At 39.5% G+C, this 15,402-nt stretch overlaps 1 protein-coding gene across 1 annotated transcript; it reads left to right on the top strand.

Moving 5' to 3' along the window:
* Positions 1-13,329: 13,329 nt before the first annotated feature.
* Positions 13,330-15,012, top strand: LOC113277376 (omega-hydroxypalmitate O-feruloyl transferase-like). The gene is made up of 2 exons (XM_026526491.1): positions 13,330-13,829; positions 13,937-15,012. Exons 1-2 carry the CDS (start codon positions 13,386-13,388, stop codon positions 14,825-14,827), a joined length of 1,335 nt encoding a protein of 444 aa, XP_026382276.1. The 5' UTR covers positions 13,330-13,385; the 3' UTR covers positions 14,828-15,012.
* The last annotated feature ends 390 nt before the right edge of the window (positions 15,013-15,402 follow it).

Raw genomic sequence — 15,402 nt, 5'->3', positions numbered from 1 at the left:
CGTCTCATCCACCTTCATAAGGACCCAACGGAGTATGACAAATCTTGAAGTCAATAGGTGAGGGTGGATATTCATTTCTCCGAAGACATAATCTCATCACAAGTTCTGAAGAAGAGGATGGATCAGCTTCCATATTTTCTGAACCTGAGAGCAGGACTATCTTGTGAGAAGGATGTTTCTAATGTTCGGAAAAGGCACGGTGAACAACTCATCATCTATGTTTGGAATATCTTTGAAACTGTCAACACTCCCTGACTTGACATCAACATTATCCCTAGAAGACATCTTGACAGGAGCCCTTTTGTTCATTCTACAATAAAAAAAAAAGCGAGGAAGTCAGTACTTGTATGAAGACGCACGGGATGTGTAGTCACGCACGACAGGACGCACATTCACGTTAAAGTACACAAGGTTGGGAAAAGCAAGCACGTAGTGGGTCCGGGTCAAAGCAGGTAACAAGCACTGCTCGGACGAAGCAAGGAGCAAGGCTTATAGCACGTCAGCAGGTATTGGGTCACGTCAGGCCGATATTGGTCAAGGCCGATCAAGGTCACAAGGCTAGTATTGGGTCAGTCACGCAAGCAAGGCTGGTATTAGGCCACGTCAGCAAACAAGGCCGGTGTTGGTCAAGGCCATAAGGCTGGTATAGGGTCGATGTTCCATCAAGTGTACACGGTGGGACCCACGTTCAATCAAGCATGTAAGGTGGGGCCAACATTCATTTGCACGTATTATAACACGACTTTCTTTATTCATGGGAACCGTGTCTACGAAATTCAAGCCAAGGGTTTTTCAAGCTACAACCTAAAAGCTAGGTTTTGCATGCAACGATGGAAAAATAAGCAAGAAAAATATATTCATGGATTTATTTTACTAAGCAATCCTAGCAATATCGGCAGTTTGCTATCAGTTTCGGTGGAGGAATTAATCATGATATGTATTGCAAAAAGAGTTTACCTAAGAAATTAGGGTTTGCAAAAAAAAAAAAAAAAACGGGACGCTTACCTTGCTGCGGACGGTGGCGGCGACGACAAGCTCCGGCGGTGTTGGCAGCGGCTTGATCAGAGGCAGTGGATGCCGCGGACGGTAGATGGCTAAAGAAAAAAAACTATGTGAGAAAAGAAAAGGGGTCGTTCCCTTTTATAAACCAATAATTGGAGAATCCCAATAGAAAAAGGATTCCTCTTTTGATTCGAACTCCCAAGAAGGGAAACCGGTCCCACCCAAAATTTCCATATCTTGCACCGGCGCGTTTATATGGAAAATTGCTAGCGGTCGGTCAAAGTTCTTCCGGGTAAGCCTCCTTTATCTTGTTTTTCTCACATGTGTATGTCACCATCTAATGCCTACCCCACAATAGTGCAACCATTATGTGCTAGGCGGGGGACTTAATGTTGATGGTGGATTTTAGTTCAGGGCTAAAATGGTAAAACAAAATTTATGCGCTGACATCCTGCAAAAGATAAAGTCAATGATAAGTGATGATTACTTCTTCACTTTATTAATTCACCTAGAATGGAGTATGTGGAAACAATCCCAGTATTCTGTGAATTAAATATACAAAATCCATCCAGGTTGGAGCATGTAGCAACAATCCCATATACCTTGTGAATTTATAACATTATTAATTAATGCGAGAATTAGCCTTTATTTCCTGTGATGTTCCCGCAGAACTCTCATTATTGGTGCGACATGACGACTGAGTGTTGCTCTCAACAGAGTAACATGAATCTCCAAGTGTCAATAATGAGGCATGCACGAAATACCCGTATAGTCCAAAACTCTCGGTGTGTTATACTAGCCCGATTGAGCATCTGAGCTGTCCATGTCAGTCTCAGAAACAATCACGACCACGCAAGTTGGCCGCATGATTTAACCAGCCTAGACGATCCTCAGCAGGAGCAGGCTACCACCTTGATGACCACCAGCGGGCCCGTTTTTGGCCTGGTCGGTCGAGTACATACCACGCCTCCCAAACAACCACCGAACGCCAGCCTAAAGTAGGATGGTTGGGCTGGTGTGGAGCAGCTTGGAAAAGCTTGTACGCAAAAGACTGCCAATGTCGGTCTCAAAACAGATCGCGACCGTCCAACTTCGCCTGCATGGTTGGACGACATAGATCGTCCAATGACCGGTTGGACAAGCGTTGTCCTGCACACCGGCGGGCCCCCTTTCTACTTACTTGACCGACCTTCTCACGACCTAGCCAGGGAGGAGCAAACGCTTGCTCGAAGTTCGGCCGGCGTGATGCTTTAAGGGTCACAGGAAAGTCCACTAGTGTCTTAAATTGATCACAACCATCCAACTTCACCGGAATGTTTGGATGGCTTAGATCAAGCCTATGACCGTGGGACAAGTACACACATGCTCACCACCGGCTCAATGTGGGTCCCACATGGTCGGCCTACCCAAAGGAGGAGCAAAGCTTTCCAAACCGTTCAGTTGAAGTCGTGTACACACGATCGATCCAAAACCTTAATTAGGGTTTGCGGCATATTACATGTGTCGCTAATTGATCACGAGCGTCCATCTTCGCAAGCTTGGACATAGGGTGTAGATGTAGACTTAAAAGGTCCCGAGAATGTCAACATGATCACCGTGGGCCCATCTACACGGATGACCAATCGACCAAGGCTAATCATGGTTGAACGTCTCGAAACGCGCGCCCGAAGTAGGCATGTCGCGCGGCTTCCAACTCCTTTGCGGCAACGTATTTCTGCCGCAAACCGATCTCAACCACTCAACTTTGCCGGACAAATTGAGTGGCTTAGATCACATCTTCATGGGATAGTAAGGTACAGACGTGTACACCGGCAAGCCGTCTACACCCATGCCCGGTCGGTCCTGCCAAAAACGTCTCCCATGCTTGGATTCGACCAAGCTGAAGAGTGATGCTTGCACACCTCTTCAAAACCCTAAAACTTCATCAACGGTCGCAGATGAGCGTCATATATCATCTCGTCCGTCCAACTCTACCAGCTTGGTAAGGCAGTCCTGGCTAGGAGTTAAACGACCAAAGAAGCATCCCCATGATCACCGTCCACCACTCTTCCACATAGAGTGATCGGCCAAAGCAAGGCTCGCCCATGCAGTCTCCAAACGATCACTTGAAGATGGTTGGACGTGATGCTATTTTAAGACACTTGATCGTGACTTACTCCATTAAGCCTTAAAATAGCGATGCTTCATACATGTTGAATATATTCGATGCATTACATGCATAGAATACACACGATATTTCATAAATATCGATTTCCCAAATAACTTAGTTATTTAATCTAGCATCGTATGCTACCTTATGTGGGTCCCACGATCTACACAATCGAGACATCAAGCATGTTACAAACTGGGGGATACATACTGGGGTATTGGTCTGGCGGTTTACAGCGTGCAGCGTGCAACGCGCCATCACAAGAACGTGTCAGGAAGACATGGACGGTTATTGATGATGGGAGAAGTGGGCAAATACTGATCGTGTGACACTAACACGACTCCACTACTCCATCACTCCACTTCCTCAACTTCCCACGAGAGATGAGGGTTAGGCTCAATGACTTGTATAAATAGGTTCCCCTCCATATTTCCAAAAGGGGGACAGGACAGAAACCAAGTGTTGATACAACGTATTCAAACACACAGAAGTTTGCTTACATTACTGCAAGCCAGTTCGGTATTCTGATACAAGTCACAAACAGCCAACACCTTCACGATCTCAACATTTCTTCGCTACCCTCCCTAAGATCAACCCCATCTCCTTCACTTTTTGACCGAAGCAAGTCTGGAACAACCATTTCTTGGTTTAGGCCAGAATTATACATATTGATCTCTCGAATCAAAAGCACTCCCGTGCTGTGCATTTGTTTAGGGTTTAGATTCATTTCTCATCCACACACCCCAAATTACCAAAACCACCAGAAATACTTTTCACTCATAAACAGTCATACAACTTAGTCTCAATAGGAGATAGAATAGAATAGACTTCTGTGTGATAGATAAGTTTTAGTCTCTATATACCTTTTGTTGATGAAGTTCCTCCAAGCTCTCCTCAGTAGATTTTCGTCTTTCAATCGATGAACACCGTGAATACTAAAGCTCAACTACACATTTTATCTTAATCCGAGACGTAGCTATAAGTAGATTAAAAATGAAGACTTATAGTTTTGATCACCTAAACTTGACAACCAAGTTTGAGATACCAACGCTTACGAGTTCGACCGAACAGTGCTCTAACATGAATATTGAATACCTTTGTTATCATAGTTTACATGCACATATGACCTTCGCTTGTTGAGGCTTGGGTCTTGCCTTCCAACGTGGCCTAGTGAATTGTTGTTGTACAACTTGCTTTTTTCTTCCAAGGCTGTTGGACAAGTTTATGAAGTGACAAGGAGTTGACAGTGTATCGCCGGAAACATTCAAATTCTTCTATTGAGCAATTTCCTGCACCAATAGTGTACCCTTAGAGCGGAGGGGGGTTTACAGTGTATCGCCTGGAGTACTTGAATTGTCATGTTTTCTGTGAGAGCCTACTCTTAGAGTGACGAGGAGTTGGCGGTCTTTTAACTGCAGCATCAGAACATAGGACTTGTATAGTTTTCTTTAACGGCGTACCTTCCTTATCAAGATGGTTGCTTTTGGGAAAATAATGTAACGACAAAGGACGAGAGGCGCTTTTTGAATTTTTTATTTTCCCCGTTTATGTAAGCTAATTCTTGTAACGGATGAGTCACTTTAAGTTTGTTCCTGGTTCGTTGGGATTAACCGCAGATGAAATAAGTTGTTGTATTGTCTCTGTGACAATATTTAGGGAGTTGCTTCTTCCCGCTGGAGACGCTTTTATGGTTGCTTTTCTAGTGGTGATTCATTCACTGTTGTTATTATAATAGTTATAATAGGAATCAATCAAAATCTAATGGATTATTACATAACAAGGAAAATAGTAACAAACAAAAAGAAGATTGATTAAATAAGGGATGAATTTTTTAATACCTCTGTTTGACTTGGTAAGTCTCTTGGGCATTGTAAATTCCTTCCCAACTTCTCTGTTGTGCATAATGTTTGAACGGCGCACTTGGGTGGCTAAAACACCTTATCTCCCCATAATCTTTAAAAAGGAAACCACGATCAACATATCACCGAGCTAGTGTAGATAATGAATCAAGAGTGACGGCGTGTAAAGAACTTCACTTGCACTCCAAACAAAATCAAAATTAGCGGAGTACCCTATAAGGAAAAATGAAGAACAACATATAGAGAACCCATTTTTCAGATATCGAAATCAAGAAAACATAATAAAAACCTTACGGTGGAAGCAGACATAACTTTACTCTTACAGTCCACGCATGACCTATAATCCATATAATTAACAGTAACATTGTAGAACTCTAAACCCTAGACAGTGGACACCAAAATAAAATTAACTGAGTAAAATAAAAGACAACATAAAAAGCTGAAAAATATAACTACAAGACAACGTCAAAAACAAAATTAAAGACTTTTCAATCATACAAAACTAAACTCCAATAATATTCACATTTGAATTAGGAAAATGCATAGGAAACTCAGAAAACATCAAAATCAGAAGAAAAATAATTCATGTTTTAGCCAAATTCGGGAATACTGCTGCAGAATCTTAGTGAAATTTCCGGTTATCCATGATCTATGACACAATGAGATGAGTCAAAGATGTGATTCTTACTTATCTGTTTAGATAATGTTGTGTATTTTATTCTTTTGTACTCCCTCCGTCCCAAATTAGATGAGCTCGTTAGTTTTAAATTTTGTCTCATAAATAGATGAGCTATCTCTCTAATCAATGACATATTTCTAAAACTACCCTTTTAATTGATTATTGTTACTATAAGAAATATGTATAATTTGATAGCTATGTTTATATTCGTTACGTAGGTGTTTTAAAATGCTTTTCAACGGTATAAAGTTTACGAAAAACCGTGGAATAGTTTAAGAGATAAACCATTTCTAAGTTTTACTAGTTATTATCCATAAGGGTATAATTGTAAAAAAAATACTTAAACATACATCATTTTTCTCCTTGCCTTAAGAATTGTACAAATTATAACTAGCTCATCTAATTTGGAACGGGGGGAGTATTTTTTTTCTCCCTTTTTAGGTTAGGTCTCATGCCTTTTTTTTTTGTTTTTGTTTTTTTTTTCAAATTTAAAAATGAACTTATAATAATTAGGTAGTTTAATCATTGTTGGGATCATACGAAGATTTAGTTGGTCACCTAACAACAAGCTGGGCACCAACCCCTTTTTGAATAGCAACCCTAGTCTATGAAAAATAAAAATACCTATGCCACTACTAGCATCGTTATTAGCTAAACAATTTTTCAATCTTAAAAAAAAACACACACACAGTGTCCTCGCCAAGTTCTCCCAAAGTGGAGAAAGCCAACACACCCAAACCATATCCATGAGAGACACATTCATCCAAGTATTTATTACGCTTACGCAAAACAACGTTGGAGATAGCTTGGCCTGGGATAAAAGCATGAGCGCCTCCTCCTGTAAAAGGAGAAACGCCTATGACATCCATACAAACATCTATGCCATTTTCCCATTTAAGGACGAGAATGTATGTAGGGCGAAGACCTCTATCATCATCTGACAAGAAACCCAAAGTAACCTCTTTGTGCGCGGGAACACCAGCCTTGTAACAAATATCAACAATTACATCTCGTACAAGGTCGTGTCGGAACATGATTCAAACATCTTCGGCACAATGTAACGCGTGATCACCAAAGATATCCATGGGCCTATTACAACTTGAACAAAGACCTTCTTCACCAAACAAAGGAATACCCAGGCGATAACAAACAACAGCTCTAAACTGTCTTGGCCCAAGACATTGATTCAAACCACTAATGGGTACAACCAATAAATAATCTTGTGCGTGTTTGACACGGTTGCATTTCCACAAGACTGAGTCTCTTCCAGACAAGGAAAATTGGATGAGAATCTGCTTCTTTACTGCATCAACTTAGGTAACTGCCAAGGAGTGCATGGATACGGGGGCAGTATCTTAGACACAATAATTGGAAGGTAATCCACATACCTGAATGAAGTTCTGAAGAGCCAGCTGATAAGCAGAACCTTTGTGAACAGAAAATAGGCTGCCAAGAATCGCTTTCTGAACCGCGACGATTTGACTCTGAGAAGCAAGGTAACCATAGTTACGGGTGTCAGCCATAGTGTAGACGCCGAGGCCACCTTCATTGATAGGTTAAGTAGATAACTGCTGCTGTAAAAGACCAAAACAATCCCGTCTCATGTAATTAAGAGCCTCAAGTATTGAAATAAATAATCATCAAACATGTCGGTGGCTTTTTGGAGGGCATCAGGGTTGGTAGTTCTCATTACAAAGTAAAGTATAGAAACGCATGTGCAATTACAGAGCAGCAACATCTCACATTGAGGGTCGTTGGGTTTTTTGATAGCATGCATAAGTTGGATAGACTTTTTCACCCCACTTAACAACATGTCGCTAGCAAAATTCAGATCTAAACTCATTGGTCCCCCAATAGCTTGACACCGTTAGTAGGCCTACCAATGTCATGAGGGAAAACTCCATCAAAGAGGCTTCTGGGGTCTATAGTGGGCCAAAAAAACTCTGTTTTCTTGATATTAAGGTGCAATCCCCTACAAGGGCTTTCAGTCTGTATACTACTCAAAGCTTTGGCCACTTTAAGAGTGTCACCAATTATGGTTACATCGTCCAAATACCAAGCATGTAGATCGATCTTACACTTAGAGGTAATAAACTTCACGAGGGGGTGAATCGTAAGGGAAAATAACAAAGGACCGAGTGGGCCCCCTTGTTGATCACCAAGAGCCTAGGATAAAATATGTTGATTGTAGTACAACCTAGCAGGCTTGGCATAACCAAATTCAACCCAACGAGAAATACCTGGGCACTGAAGTCGGACCTCCCTGATGAGATGAGATCTGCACACCATGTTGAAAGCATTTGAGAAATCAATAAGAAGCATGGAAAACTCATTCGACTGACCTTTCAACTCCAACTTCCCATTGACAGCATGTAAAATACCCTCTCCACCAACAGGCACACCAACCCTGAATTGGTAGTCACCTAAGTAAGAAGTCATTGTGCTACCCACTGAAAACGCAACAACTTTGGAGACCAACCTACGCCATATAGTACCGACAACAATCAGCCTAATGCCCCCACCGGGCTTAAGTAACGGCCTAAGAGGAGCGCTGGAAATGAACTCACCCAAAACACTAGGGCATTTACCTGTCAGCTAAAGGTTGACTACCCCTGTGATAGAAGATAAAAAATCATCCGTGACTGCCGCTACGGATCCACTTAAAGCATAAGTAAATGTTGTGCATGCAAGCCATCCTACCACAAGACGTGCCCTAAGGAAAGTTCTTGATGGCACCTAGAACCGCACGAGAATCAGCAGTGATAGCCTTAACACCGATAGGCTCAAGTGAAATGGAAGGAGGGTTGGCAGTAGGGTGCTTCAGCTGGAACTCAGTGAAAGTCGATTCGTTGCAAGGAGAAACTCCTTTCGACGACAACACACGGATTGCAGCTGCGTAGTGCCCGTAGCTCATTTTTTTCCGACAAGCATGCAAGTTCGCAGCGTCATGTTTCTTCTTCTTACCATTACTTCTTTTTTGTCTATGATTCGGCTCTTGCAGGAGTTTGGTGATGATATTGAAATAGCCATTAGACTCTTCTCAATCCGTGAGATCTTGGTTGATAGAAGCGATTTGAAGTCGCTTCCTAGTGTTAGACTTTTCTTCCGCATTACTCTTAGGTACGTACATATTTAGGACCAAATGGGAAGCAGAATTAATTGAACCCAAGCTGAAATATCAGCAGGTTTAGTCAGCACTCTGTGAAGGCGAGATTTTAAGGTTGTCGCAAAGTTAAGTCTGCAGCTGTGTGGAACACTTCCGATGGTTTTAAACTGTCTCTGGAAGGCTACATTAAGCAACTCCGGAGATAAGAAAATAAGCTCAGCATCAGCAGCATTCGTCTCAATTACAGAACCAATTTTCTCTGGCCTGGAAATACCATGAACAAGAAAATCAACAGCGTCACCTGGACCTGCAATAACATATGTATGAACAACACCATTCTGCCCCTGCAAGGCATTCTCCAAGCATGAATATGCATACATTTACTGCACAACTAACTACGCAAAAGAAAAAGTACTTTTTCCCAGCCCTTATAAACCTTCAAATCCTTGGACAGTAAATATCTGCAACAATCTTTGTTTTTCGGTGAAAAAAAAATGCTTATCATGGAGATGCTTGAAAAAAGAGCCCTTAGCATACCCTCTGCCATTGATACCATCATTGCAACCATCGAAATCCTTAAATGGACAATGGCAATTGAAGTCTTAAATTGCAGCGTCTTCCGTCGATGGAGTCGATGGACACACAACATCCTAAGGCAATGTGGATGGAGGAGCAGTAGGAAGCTGCTTGTACCGAGAGGCTGAAGCTCTGGTTGAAGTTCTGCTTGAATAAGACATGGAGACTGTCGAAGGAGAAAAACCCTAAAAAGACCTAAAAACAATAAAATCCAAGCCTAGACGAAAAACAAAGGAAAAATAGCAAAAGAGATCTCAAAAAAGAGGGAAAGAATAAGGAAAACGAAAGGAAAAAAGAGAGGAGATGAATCTGCAAGAAGAACACATAAGATCGCCGGGAATATTCACGATTTTCAGTCGCCACAAAAATCGTCGGATTGTTTATCGATTGCCATTTCGAATCTCGTTTTTTTTTTTTTTAAAGGGTTGGATTGATTTTTTATTAAACTCATCCTAACCTCCGGTTTGGACAAGCTTTTTTTTTTTTTCCTTCTTATAACCTATCTGTATATAAGTTCGGAAAGGCCCCTCTAACCCCCAGTTCATAGAACAGTTCGCACCAACAATTATACTTCGACAAAAATGAGTTGCAGGCATAATAAAAAACAATTGAACCCCTGATTAGGGATGTGCAACGGACGGATGGATGCGGATTAGGGGTCACCCGCGTCCAAACCGTCCAAATTGCGGATTTGGAAAATCCAACCGTATCCGGCTAAATCATCCGCGGATTTGACATCTGCGGATCGACGGATGATACGGAACGGATACAGATTAACTGCGGATTTAGTAAAAAAAACAAATATATCATACAACCATATACGTGAGCGGTACCGTTGTATAAATCTGTCATGCGGACGACTCCTGAAGTTGCTTTCTGTAACAAACTAAGTTGTTTGTAAAGAATGATGAAACGGAAATCTCCAATGCAGATTAATTTCTTTGGCTATGGTTGAACGAAATTGCATTTTTAGAAGATAATTCAATGTATAAGGGTTACTGCAAACCCTCACTTTAAGCATGCGCGTGCTTTAATTTTTTCATGGCACATAATTCTAGTTTCTCACGAATAGGATTTGGGAGAAAATATTAGGATACAAAAATAGCGTAGGTACTTCCAAGGAAGAGGGCGAGAGTTAGAGAGGAATAATAGAGTGATACACCAAGTGCATTAGTCACCCATCCCATGTAAAATCATTTGAGTAATAATTCTACACACCTAATGCATGCAATTTAATTACGCTCTGTTTGTTGGAAGATCATCTGGATCCTTTTCGGGTCATGCTTTAGTGAATTTGGACCATAGCTATGCGAGACCATGAACACATACCGGCTGAACCAATGCCCATCCCACATAATTTGGACTCAGAATTCCCATGTTTACTATTGACCCAGTTCTTCCCCAATATTTGGTTTGGCGTTTGGATTTGAATCTAAGAATTGAAAGTCGTGGACATTTTGTGTATTAAACTTAAAATGGGACAAATGATATCATTTTGTTGTATTTATGACTGGTCTTCAGTTTATTTACAGGTTACCTAGGAGATATCGGAGTTCAAATGTACGGTGCCGATGAATCCGCAAATTTCAAAGTTCAACCGCAACCAAACCGCTAAAAGTGCGGATTTGAGAATCCAACCCGTGTTCGGTCCATACATCTTGCGGATTGGATTTTACCCGCTATTTTATGGACGGATACGGATAAAATCCGCGGTTCCGGATTTTTTACTCACCCCTACCCCTGGTAGCAGTTCTTCATTCTACATAAATAATTGCTTAAATCCAAATTTATCCAAATGAAAATTTTGAAGTGCCAATTATACATGAAAATCAAATTTGGGTGGTGAAAAACTCGTTTTAAAAATGAACGGAAAGTGGCGACCGATTTTGTTCGAATGTAAAATGAAAAATGAAAATACACAACACCAACGAAAAATGAAAAATACACTAACATAATGGTTTTGGTTTCCCCTTATTTTATTGGTTCCACCTATTTGTCACCCACACTTTTCCTATTTGCCACTCTCATTAGAATTTCTAAAACAATTTTGGTTTTCAATTCTACTTTTCCTATTTACCACTTATAAAAGTCAAAACCAATTTAACTATAACTACCACCATTATTTTTTGTTCTTCTCCATTGATCTTTGTTTTCATTTAAAAACCATTAAAAAAAATATAAACCCTAGATTTAGAACTTAAAAATTATGTTGATTAGTACACCATTATCGATTTAATCTGCGGATAATCCATAAATCATCATTATGGAATATTCATGATTGAAATTTAGGGCAAAAAAAAATCCAAACTTTATAATCGAACGTCTAACAAGACTTTGTTTATTCAACCGAAAAGATATCCATTGAAGAAGGTTTGGAGGTAGTGGTCATTAGTTCGTGTTTTTTTTTCCATTGAACTAGTGGTCATCAGCCATCCAGATACGGATTATATGGAAGATTTGATTTAGATTTAATTAATAATATTAATCATGTATCATCTAGGGTATAAGACTATGGATTATATGGCATTGACACCCACTCGTCATTTCAAGAGCTCTATTAAATCAATGAGTTCAATCCTACAATGGAACTGTGGAAGTACGCAGCCAACAATCATTCCGTAGCCAGCAAGAGGTCTTCACTTCTACCAACAAAGAAGGAGTAGTATATATACGTTGCTCATCACCACTAAAATTTTGGAAGTATGTAGCCAGCAATCATTCCATAGCCAGCAATAGGTTCTTCGCTTCTACCAACAACGAAGGAGTGGTACATATATGCTCATCACCACTAAAATTTTCCTACTTTCATTTATGTATTCACTGGGCTGGTCGGTTGATGGTGCCGATGAGCTTCTTTATCTTCCATAAAACCACTTTTTAATGATCCAAAGTGTTTTGAAACTTAGTGAAGATGATAATCAGTGGAGGGATTGAGTTGAAGAACGATGGGGGGAGTAGAAGACGGTGGCCGATAAAAATTACTTCGGTTAAAAATTACTCTGTTACTTGGGATTTTTAAAAGTTATTTAATGGGGTGGTTTTATTGTTGGGTATAAACAAAAAAGTCAAGATATGGTATTTAGGATATATGAAGAAATATATGGGTGGCAAATAGGAAAAGTGGGGTTGGCAATTAATGAGTGTGGCAAATAAGAAAAGTGTGGGTGGTAAATAGGTGGAACCTATTTTATTAGCGGTCGGTGAGAAAGCAAGAAATTTTGATTTCGGAAAATTGGTCATTTGTCCAAATATTTTTAAAACATGGTTTTAATAGACGAGTAAAAATTAGTATGGGTGAAATGGACACCAAAAAAATAGCAAGAATGAAACTGGATTCATCCTGGCTTAAACTTAAAAAGAAAATGAGGATGAAACTGGATGCATCCTGGATAATTTTACATTTTCGTCCATTTAAACAGTATCAAATTTTACATGTCTTTTTCAACTAGGAATTGTTGATTTTGGTCTTTTTAACCAATTTTGTGTTTTGATTTCATATAAACATTGTAGTGTTAATTACGCTCTAATCATCCAACCATAGTGTATTAGAATATATTTGATTTTTCTTCTTAAATTAATCATAAGATTGCCCCAAATCAGTTTCGTTTACAATTTAGTCGAAACAGCAAACCCTTTGGATCAAGTCAGTAGTGACAGAACGGTTCTCCTTTTCTCACGTTGCAAAAATTTCCTAGTATATACTAATAATTTTGTTTATCTATAACAAAACTTACACGACTCATCTTATGGTAGAAATTTAAAAAATCTTCATTATTCAAGTTAACAAGACAATATATGGTAGATTTTTCCTTGCATTCGATATGTTTTTAACTACAAATAATCTGGTCAAGAAATCTAGTTAATCTCTTTTTTTTCCTTTAGCAATTGGATTGTTTTTTGCCGTCATGATTTGCGACAACTTCCTCATCTATATATATAATCTTTTTCTTTGCATTGGAGTATCATCTTCATTTCCAACTTAGGATAGTACTCAACATTATCGTTGTTGTTATAATGGAGGACGTTAAAACAACTTTCAACGGTGAACTTATCGTCCAGATTATAGGGGAAACAACTGTGGTTCCAGCAGAGGAAACACCTAAGGATTTACATTTCTTGTCAAACTTGGACACCATGGTGTCTATGATTGACACTTTTTACTGTTTTGACAAAATACTAGACGTTGGCAGATTGGATGCAGCTGAACTCATTAAAGATGGTTTAGCAAAAGTACTTGTGTACTACTATCCTCTTGCTGGACGCATCACAATGAATGAAAAGCGTAAATTTATGGTCAATTGCACAGGTGAAGGTGCTCTTTTTGTTGAGGCAGAGGCCAACCTTACGTTGGAAGAAATCGGTGACTTCACGAAACCTGATCCTGTTACTTCCGGGAAACTTGTGTATGGCCTTCTTGATCCAAGAAACATACTACAAAATCCTCTACTTGTGGCTCAGGTAGTTTACATGATATAGTTCTTGTTTTAGATTATTTTTTTCCTTTTTAGTTTATAAGGAGTATTTTAGTTCTTAATTCTTTTTACCATATACATATGTGTTTGAAGGTGACCAAATTCAAGTGTGGAGGGTTCGTTCTTGGTATAAGCATGAATCACGCTATGGCCGATGGAACCAGCGCAATGGAGTTTATGAAGTCGTGGGGTGAAGTTACGCGAGGATTGCCGTTAACAAACCCACCGTTTCTAGATCGAACTATACTCAAAGCACGAAACCCACCTAAGGTGGATTTTACCTATGAGTATGAAGACATCGTAGATGTATCAAACACTCAGACTCTCTTCGAACAAGAAATGCTTATTAATAAGTCCTTTATCTTTCACCCTGAGAATCTAGAACAACTAAAGAAAAAAGCTATGGAAGATGGGGTTTTACAAAGGTGTACTAGTTTTGAAGTACTTACGGCTTTGATGTGGAGGGCTCGAACTCAATCGTTAAAACTTGATCCTGATCAGCAAGTAAGGCTACTCTTCGCGGTTGATGGGCGGTCTAGACTAGATCCAAAATTGCCAAAAGGTTACTTTGGCAATGCATTCCTGATGATGAATTGTCAATGTAGCGCGAGTGAGATGTTACACAACCCACTGTCATCAACTATAGAGAGAATTCAAAATTTAATTAAGTCGGTTACAGATGATTACGTAAAATCAACCATAGATTTCTTAGAAGAGCCAAAAAGAATCCAACCTCAAAGTTCTACAGTTTTCTTAAGTGCTTGGTCTAAGCTAGGATTCAACAGTATGGATTTTGGTTGGGGAGAACCCTTTTTCGCAGGCCCGCCTAGGTTAGCCATAAAGGAAGTGGTGTTATTCTTAGCCCATGGAAAAGATAACAAAGGCATAAATTTGGTTCTTGGTTTGCCTGCTTCTTCAATGAAGATCTTTGAAGAACTTATGGAAGTGTACAAGAAATCCAAGAAACCTCTAGCTCTATTATAAAAAAAATTCTATTCAACGGGTCATGTGTATGGTTTGGAGCATGATCTTGGGGCTCGAAAAAAATTCGGACAGCTTTCGTCAAGCCCATAAGTTAGTAAAATAAATAATTAAGCTTGTATTCTATTTGGAACACTGATATGTGAATTTATATTTATGGTTTGGATATTTCAAATGTTTGAAACCTAGCTCGTTTTTTCTTTTCATTCGTCACTTAGTCACGAAATTGCCAAAACATGCTAACCGCAAGATCTTACATATCCGGTTGACATCTTTGGTGACATAAATTTCTTTTGGTTTGAAATTAATTTAAAAATCTAAATTAAATTTTCTTTATGACGATTTTTGAAACCCTAGATTTAATTGAGGCTTGAAAAAATCTTCATCATTGGTAAATCCACTGTTGGAAAATTGAATCCAATTCTCTATATATTCTCTATATACGAATGGAAAATTCATTGAACTAGTACCGTGTGGATTTGGGTGTTGGGATGGTCTAGTAGCTATGGGCTTAATCATAATCTGACATGTTAGTTAGGTTAAGATAGTTTCAAGTTTGAAACTGTAAGAAACCTAAA

Source organism: Papaver somniferum, chromosome 5 (assembly GCF_003573695.1).
Source record: "Papaver somniferum cultivar HN1 chromosome 5, ASM357369v1, whole genome shotgun sequence".
Classification (NCBI taxonomy): Eukaryota; Viridiplantae; Streptophyta; class Magnoliopsida; order Ranunculales; family Papaveraceae; genus Papaver; species Papaver somniferum.
Note: the sequence above shows the minus strand (reverse complement) of the source record. Positions and strands in the feature narration are given on the sequence as shown.

Coding starts and splice junctions, on each gene's coding strand:
- LOC113277376 (XM_026526491.1), top strand. CDS start 13,386: ATGGAGGACGTTAAAACAACTTTCAACGGTGAACTTATCGTCCAGATT. Junction 13,830..13,936: donor ATCCTCTACTTGTGGCTCAG/GTAGTTTACATG, acceptor ATGTGTTTGAAG/GTGACCAAATTCAAGTGTGG.